Raw genomic sequence first — 8,944 nt, 5'->3', positions numbered from 1 at the left:
ATAACTATGCGTATCATAAAATTTTATTGTTTATGCCAAAAAAAAAATTTGCAGCCTTTTGTATTACGTAAATAAAAGAAAAAACCATGCAATTTTAAAAACCATGCATATTTTTTTTTGTCCTACTATGAATTGCCTTTCTGTCTTTTTTTGGTTGCCTAGGTATCTTTGAGTTCGACAGACTAAGAACTAGTTCGTCGCAAATCTAAACTTTATTAAAAGTCTGACCAATAGGTTGCTGCATACACAATGCGAGATTCGAAACCAATACGTACGAGTGATTAGTTGCCTTCCTCTCTTTAAAAAGGTGGAAACTGGAAAAACACACTAAAAGGAACCCAAACAAACGTGTGGGAATAAAATATTTGAAAAAATAAAATCTAGTCAACAATTTCATGCTATTATATTACATTCCTTTGCTTTTAGTTTGTGTTCTTCTTTTTTTTCTTTGGTAGGGATCTTAATTTGTTGACCTGTGATAATTATTATTTGTGATCAAATTCTTAGTACTAGGCCTTCCAAGGTTAATTACCTTGGCTACAAAAGTTGTTCATATATCAAAGTCTTTCAATTACTTCATCCAAGTTCATTTTAGAAAGAAATTGATTAGGGTATGTGCACTACTACTTACTATTTTGTTGTGTGAGATTTGTATTATTTATCTTAATTCTTATCTCTGTGTTTCTCAATTGTATTGACACTTCCATTGTTGCATGAACCAGTGTGCTGTGTTGTTGCATGAAGGGTAATTCTATTTCCTTGCACACAAAGTGTTTGTTTTAATGCGTAAATGATGGATGATAGTAGAAGAAGGAGAAGAAGCAGCCACAACAAGTTTTCAGAGGAAAAGGAACTAGAACTAAGACTTGGTCCACCTGGTGAAGAAGAAGAAGAAGATGAAGAAAAAGATGAAGATTATTGGTCTCATCACAATGAAAACAAGAGAGAAAGAAACAGTGATGAATCAGATCAATCACCACTCTCTCTTGGTTACTTCTCATCCCAGAGAATTTACAACTACCACCAGGACCAGGCTACTAAGGCTAAAGCTTCATCATTTCTTCAGAACATGTCAATGGTGGGAAAGGAATCAAAGGATGCAATATCATCATCACAACCATGTCGTTCTGAAGTGATAGAGTTTCATAATGGTGCAGTCTGTGCAGAGAAGAAAGCATTATCATCACCTTCTTCTGCAAATACAGCTGCCCCCAACAGCTCTCAGAAAAGGTACTCCAGCTTTTCTTCCTTCTTTCCATATATTGTGTCTTTCTTGAACTTCTAGACATGGAATCATAATTCATAAACATTATGGTAAATTACAATTACTTCCCCTTAAACTTATGTAATATTATGTTAATGTCATAGTCTATAAAATATAAAATATACGCTTCTAACTGTGGCTGGAAAATATTAATATGGAAGAATTATAAATGTATATGTCAAAAAATAGTCTTAATTGTGTGATTAACATGTATACGGAAGCAAGAAGTTCGGAAAAAAATTTCTTTTCAGTAGGGTGAAAACCACAAGTCAATAGTAGAAGAGTTAACGAGTTTTTTGCTCTCAGCAAAATTGCTTTTCCCCTCTAACAAATTCTCGCGGTCCATGTTTCTGTATTACACTATTTTGGTCCACCTTTATGTAAAACACTTCCATTTAAAAAATAAAGTGTTTAAGTGTTGTATTATAACATAAATAACAAGACAGGTTAGTATATATTTTATGAATAGAAGAGTATCAAAAATGCAATTTAGTCTAAATACTATTATAGTGTTGTTTGATCAATACAAGTGATCTCACTGATAAAAAGAACAAAGTTTAGTTGCTTTTGATGTTAAACTTTTAGAGAGAATCTTTGCCAGCCGGGTCAGATTTGATATTGTTTGTGGTCCATTGTACTTTTTAGTGCAAGAACCAATTATGAAGATTCCAGCATTAATTGCAAAATGATTTTGGCATATTTGCACAGTACTCATCCTAAAAAGAAGGGCAACTTTAGCTATGAAAATCTTTGTGATATTCATTATATATATTGGCTGTTCTTTTCTGTATTGTTACACACACTTTCCATGCCATGCTTTAGTGATGTCTGCATCTGATTGCTGTTTGCTGATACTATCTGTCATCAATTATGTGCCTTCCTTATCTTTTCTTGAAATTTGATATTGTCTTTGACATGTGAATGCCTGAACCTCTGTCTTGTGTTTTTATTCTTAGTTTCACTCACTCACCAATTTCATCCAGCATAAGGAAATGCTATTTGAACATTTAAAAAATTGATTCAATTAAACTTCTAAGTATCTAACATGACTCAAAAGTGGAATTAGACTATTGTAAACTTATGCTGAGGAAGATTGATATCCTCATGCTATTTTTTCTAATGATTAATTCTTATTCTGATCAAATTAATGTATATGACATACATTTCTGTTTGAACTTTGATGGTGTGCTTCCAATAACTAAGTTTTCCTTTTAAGGAGACACCATGCCGATTTGTTGGATAGAGTATGGATTACATTGAATTCAATCCAATAGTAAATGATGGATGATAAAGTCAACACAGCTCTTAATGATAATATAGAGCTTCATTATCTATGAAGTGCAAATACTTTCATTTTGGACATGACGTTCATTTCTTCAGGAGATACACTTAGATACACCCAAATACAATTACATGTTCGTGTATCTACCTTTGTTCATTCTTAATTTATATTTTTAAAATGAATTTAAAAATGATATGTATTATTAATTATTAATTAAAAAATATCTAAAATTATTTATATAATTAAAAAAGAATTAAATATCAACATATGATTATAATTTATCCAAAAAATTCTTTATATTGTACATGTATGTCATATTTCTGATCATTTTTAAAATTAGTGTGTCGCTGTATCCAGCAATGTGTCGTATTCTGTGTTTGTGTCAATCAATGTGCATCATAGGTCATGTAGTGCTTAACTACGAACTATCCTGTTGGTTCTCATGATTAAACTTTGTACATGGAACCACCCCAAAAACAGAAGTGCAGCTGGTCCAGTAGTGGGTTGGCCTCCAATTCGTTCATTCAGGAAGAACAATGCAAGTGGAAGCACTTTTTCTAAGCCCCCTCTTGGGTCCCACCACAACCATCATCATCATCTTAATCTTAATGTGGAAGACAAGGCTGCTAATAATACTACTAATAAGGAACATGTTAACAACATTAGTGGTCCTCCTAATAAAGGCATGTTTGTGAAGATCAATATGGATGGAATTCCAATTGGGAGAAAAGTGGATATTAATGCTTATGGCAGCTATGACAAACTTTCCTCTGTTGTTGACCACCTCTTTAGAGACCTCCTTTCAGGTAACGTTATTTTGTTTGTGGACCCTTTTTTTTCTTTTGGACAATTTAATCAAAATTGTTTGTTCATCATTCAATATAAGGTGGATACTTTTATAAAAATATTTTCATGTAAAGATTATATTATGAATCGTTAGATGATTTGACATGTTTGACTGAACTATTGTCTAACGGTTCAAAATAAAATTTTAACATAAAGATATCTTTACAGAAGTAGCCACCTTAATACTCTTCACAGGGTATTATATTCTCTTGTTTAGTTGTTTTGTTAAGATTGATAAAAAAATCAGCAATTTCTTTGGTTTAATGGATGAGTTCTTGTTTTCTTTAATAAATAAGCTCTTCTATTTAAATTTTATGATTGAAAAAAATTAGTGATAAGAAAGCTTTATCCTTATAACGAGTTAGACTTAATTAAACCCGTAATTAATTAAAATAAGTTGAAGTTTACTTGATGAACTTTGAATACCGATAAATTTAGGCGAAAAATGATTGACAATAAGTAGGAGTGGCAAACAGGCCTAAACCCACTGGGTCGGCTCACGTAACCTGTCAAAAAAACCGGGTTGGGCTGGAAATTTGGGACCGCCAAATAAGAAAAGCCCGCCTAACCCGCATCGCTTAAACCGCGGGCTTTGGTAGGGCAGGGCGGGACATGCTTCCCCGTCGGGCTTAGTATTTGTTTAGTAAGAGGTATTTTTATAATTTTTTTTTGCCAAAATCCAACTTCTCTCAACCCAACTTATAAGAGAATGAAGATGAAAATTGAGTGTTTTGGATTATATTTATTTTGTTTTAGAAACAATATTTATAATTATGTTTTAGATTATATTTATTTTGCTTTGGAAACAATATTTATAATTATGTTTTGGATGAAAACTTGGTTTCTAATTATATTTATTAGATATTTATGATTATAAAGACTTTAATGTTTGTGAATATAAAAATTATAATTTGTTTATACTTTTAGAAATTATAATAGTTAAAAATAAAAAATAGGAGAAATTTTTTTATATCTTTATATATATTATTTAATAGTTAAAAGAATATTATTTATTATTTTCAAGTGTGCTTTTAAAACCATTTTTCTTCCAAACTTGTCTTTCTTTTATTATTTATTTATTATTACTTTTTCTTTGTTTTATAACATCACTTCAAGGTGAGAATTCAGATACAACTGAACTTGATTCAGAGAGAAATAAATCTTATTTTGTTTTTGTTGTTGATCAGCTCAAAGAAGAGATTCGTGTGGTGGTGGAAGTATTAAAAAGCAAAATCAAGAGGAAGAGAAAACAATGATAACAACGGGTGTATTAGATGGAAGTGGGGAATATACTCTTATTTATGAAGATAATGAAGGAGACAAGATGCTTCTTGGGGATGTCCCATGGCAGTAACCATCTATCTCTTCTCTCTCTCTCATTCAACTTAAATTTTTATTTTAAAGAGTTACATAAAGATGTTTTTATGTAAAAACAATAACTAAAAATAGTTAAATAATTTAATAAATTTAACTAAATTATTTAATATAATACGTGTTAATATTTTAATTATTATTTTTTTAGATGAAAAGATCAAAATAGTCTGTTTTATTTTTATCTATCCTCCTACTATTCAAATTATATTATTCAGTTTTTTGTGTGGCAATTTTTGTGCAATGTAGGTGCTTCTATAAACACGGGCTTATTTAAAAAGTTAGATATTTTTCAAAAACTATATATATATATATATATATATATATATAGATAAAAACTCAGGTATAGTTAACTTCACGTGAAGTCTAATGTCTTTCTGAATTTTCACCATTTATTTATCTAGGATAAAGTAATATTTTTTGTTTTTAAAGTTTGTTAAAAATTTTAAAAATATTTCTAAGTCTTATTTTGTTTTAATTTTATTCCAAAAGTTTTTTATGTGTATCAAATTTTTAAAAAATTTAAGACAAATTCAATAACAATTGACAATTTCATAAGAACAATTTTTAACACAAGTAAATTAAATATAGTTGTCATGTATTATTACTGGATTAATCCTAAATTTCCTAAAAATTTAGTTGTCAGGAGTATATTGGATGCAAATCAAAAAATTTCATAAACAAACAATTAAAGTAAAATAAAAGTTAAGAATATTTTAAAATATTTTTCAAACTTCAAAGTCAAAAAATATTATATCTTTTTATCTATTATTATAAGTTGTATAGTGGAATAATGGGATGAAAATGCCAAAATATAATAAAAAATGTTTTTAAAAAAAAATTATAAGTGTTGTCCAAACAGCCTCTAAATAAATGTGTCTTTCTTAACAATCTCTCTCTATTATTTTACTATAGTTCGATGTCCAATGCTTAATTAACATAGAACTAAACAATTATCTCCCTCTATACTTTGTGTCTCTAAAAGTATATGAGCACTATTTATTTATGTCCTTTCTAATAACTATATACACATAAAATTAAGGTGTCTCTTTCTCACGTGAAAAATTTGCATGACTGTCCCTGGCCAATACAATAAACTATAGATCACTTTGCAATAATTGGGTTTCAACATTATTAATTACTAGAAAAATGTTATTGGAAGCTATGATTGTTATTATTATATATGTTATATGATTCCTTTTTAATGTGTATGTTTGGCAGCATGTTTGTATCAACAGTGAAGAGATTGCGAGTGTTGAAGAAATCTGATCTTGCAGCTCTTTCACGTGAGTTTGAATTTATATCTTAATTAATTGGACAATGCTATCAAGATTCTCATGCATAGATTTTAATCCTTGGATTATTTTTTAGTTAGTGCATGCATGATGTACTAATTTTAATTAAAATCCTTTCATGTTTAAAATAAATATGACCTTTAATTTATTGTCATATTCATATTTCAACCATTTTTTCAGTAAATATAAGAAAGTAACGAATTACTAATTCCTAGATGATATCATTCTTAATTAAATAATGTCAATGGTACCATGCTGTGATACTCAAGCAATAAAGTAAATTTTTTTAATCATTCATGCACTAAATAAATAACTTGTTCATGTTTAAAATGAATATAATATAAACCTTGTCATGTTCATATTTAAACCATTAATTATTTACCCTTTTAGATTTATTTTTATTCTACTCATGTAACCAATATTGATTAATATTTAATAGTGAAGCCAAGATCTTGTCATCATGTTCTTTTTGAACATTAAAAAAACAAAATCCAAATTCACTAAATTTAATTTGGTGCATGCAAAACGTTGACAACTTAATTATGAAATTTTGTTAACTACTATATTCCCTCTCCCCCTAGTTTGTTTTTGTTGCATCAATATGATTAAAAAAACTCTCTTGTTTAATTTTCAGTTGGTGGTAAGCAAGGCCACATACACCACTCAAAAAATGAAGGTTGAGGCTATGATTTCTTGTTCCATGCTTAAAGCTGAAGAGACTTTGTATTACACATTTTTGTTAAATGCATCAAGAAATGAAATTTTCTACTTCTACTGTCTATGAATGTATCAAGGAAAAACTTAAACGGATATGCATGTATTCATAATTTCACTAACTTGTTTTGTCTTGTATTATTAATTAATTAAGTCCCTTTTGTAGGGTTGCTCATTTTCTACATGATTTTCTTATGGTCATTTTAAAAGCATGTCTATGATTATTATTGCATTTTTTTTTATACCCAATTTATGATCTTATGAAGTGGAAGCTGCATTGCCAGATTGGTTTGGATAATCGGTAAGAATGGATTCGAATTTTACAAAGGCTCGAGTTGAATTTTTGCTACTATTTCAACAAGGGAGCCAGTCAGATAAAGACGTCTAAAACGTATTTTTTTAAGATATTTTTTAATAATTAAAATTTAACATATATAATCGATTAAACTGTGTTATTTTTGTTAAAATTAGGTCTAACAAATTAATTTGATCGAAAAAATAGTGAATCAAATCTTAAACTGGTTTAAATTAATATTATTTTTTATAAAAAATTACTACAATATCTTTATTATAGAAAATGACTAAAATACTCTTATTTTTTATAATAGGGATATTATAGTCATTTTTTATAAAAATATTAATTTAGACCATTTCAAATTTTAATTTATTAGTTTTTCGGCTAAACTGATTTGTCCGGTCTAATTTTAGTAAAAATAACATAATTTAATTGATTATATATATTAAATTTTAATTATTAAAAATCACCTTTAAAAAAATACGTTTTTTGATATCTTTATCTGAGTGGCTCCCTTCCAACAAATGTGAGATATATAAATATATAATATTGATCTTTTCGAGAGTAAACTACCTTTTTTGTAAAAGATTTAATCATCTTCAATTTTAATTATAAAATGTGTAAGTTAACTTAATATCCATAAAAAAATTAAATTAGTACAATAAAGTTAATATTACACAACAAACTACTTCTTTTTGGTAATTTGTCGAACTAATTAATCAAACTATTGATGTGCATCAAGTTAGTTTATATATTTCATAGTTAGAATTATCAACATTCAAATTTTTCTAGTTAGAAATAATAGTTTACTCACTTCTAATACTCCTATGGTTGTGTCTAGCTTAGAAAAGACGGATTCAACAATCAAACAAGTGATTTTTTTTTCTTTTATTTCTCCTTTTAATCCGCAACTATATTTGTTTTGTTTTGCAAAGTTGAGATACGAGTTGGACTATGATATAAAAACAAATATAGGGTAATAACTAATAAGGATTAGTGATGTATGTATAAATGATAGTTTTCTTTTTCTTTTTTGAACGTGATAGACACTTGGAAAAATATCACAAATAAAGGTTCACGGGTCATTGTATCCACCCATGTTCTTAGAGATTGTAATGGTGCCTCCAACAAATGGAAAAAGCTGGCTTAGAAAATCATAAGGAGGCTTAGCTAATGTCCCCAATAGAAAATATATTAAAAAAAAAACTAAATATCTTGGTATAAGTTTTAAGTTATTGAATTGTTTTAATTTTGTTCATATAAATTATTGAGGAAGGGGCATGCCCCCCTAAATTTATTTTGTTCATATAAATTATACACAAATTTTAATTTAATTCTCCTTAAAATTTTTGTTTTATGAAGTTAATTTTTGGCTCTTTTCTATTATTCCATCTAGCTTGGTCCCTGCTTTTATCACCACTGTTACTAGTTTTTGGTGAAGTTAAAATCATTGTATTTTTTTTTTCAAATAGCTTTGTGTCTTTTAAAATTCAGTATTTTTTATTCAGAAACAATTACATAGGTTTTTTATTTTTATTTATTTGGAGCCGAACCAATCAACCAAACATGGTATAATTTTTTTTTTTTCCGTGGGTCTAAGAGTCATGAAATACGCAATAATCATGATAAGATGATTAGGACAATTGACAGATTTAACTAAACTTTTTAACTCAACCCAAAAAAAAAAATACTAAACTTTTAACTAAATACAATAGATAACTAAATACAATAGATGGTCTTTTTATTTTGTCAATATTTTATATGGTCTAATAAAGTAATAATTTGTCAATATTTGAGCTTTCTTTCTTTTTTTTTTTTTTGGTATTAGCAAGGTTTGAACTTTGAAGCAATATTTTAGTTTTGGTCGCCTCCAATAT

The 8,944-nt window shown here is 28.1% G+C and overlaps 1 protein-coding gene across 1 annotated transcript; it reads left to right on the top strand.

Moving 5' to 3' along the window:
• The first annotated feature begins 310 nt into the window (after nt 1–310).
• Nucleotides 311–6,954, top strand: LOC112709967 (auxin-responsive protein IAA26). The gene is made up of 6 exons (XM_025762002.3): nt 311–611; nt 723–1,230; nt 3,027–3,352; nt 4,580–4,742; nt 5,985–6,049; nt 6,693–6,954. The coding sequence occupies exons 2-6, from the start codon at nt 791–793 to the stop codon at nt 6,737–6,739; spliced, it is 1,041 nt and encodes a 346-aa protein (XP_025617787.1). The 5' UTR covers nt 311–611; nt 723–790; the 3' UTR covers nt 6,740–6,954.
• The last annotated feature ends 1,990 nt before the right edge of the window (nt 6,955–8,944 follow it).

Source organism: Arachis hypogaea, chromosome 9 (genome assembly GCF_003086295.3).
Source record: "Arachis hypogaea cultivar Tifrunner chromosome 9, arahy.Tifrunner.gnm2.J5K5, whole genome shotgun sequence".
In the NCBI taxonomy this organism is placed as follows: domain Eukaryota; kingdom Viridiplantae; phylum Streptophyta; class Magnoliopsida; order Fabales; family Fabaceae; genus Arachis; species Arachis hypogaea.
The sequence above is the reverse complement of the archived record's forward strand: the minus strand, read 5'-3'. Positions and strand labels throughout refer to the sequence as shown.

Excerpts from the sequence above, each read along its gene's own strand:
- LOC112709967 (XM_025762002.3), top strand. The coding sequence starts at position 791 with ATGATGGATGATAGTAGAAGAAGGAGAAGAAGCAGCCACAACAAGTTT. Across the intron at positions 3,353-4,579 it reads CTTTAGAGACCTCCTTTCAG|CTCAAAGAAGAGATTCGTGT; the intron begins GTAACGTTATTT and ends GTTGTTGATCAG. Across the intron at positions 6,050-6,692 it reads TGATCTTGCAGCTCTTTCAC|TTGGTGGTAAGCAAGGCCAC; the intron begins GTGAGTTTGAAT and ends TTTAATTTTCAG.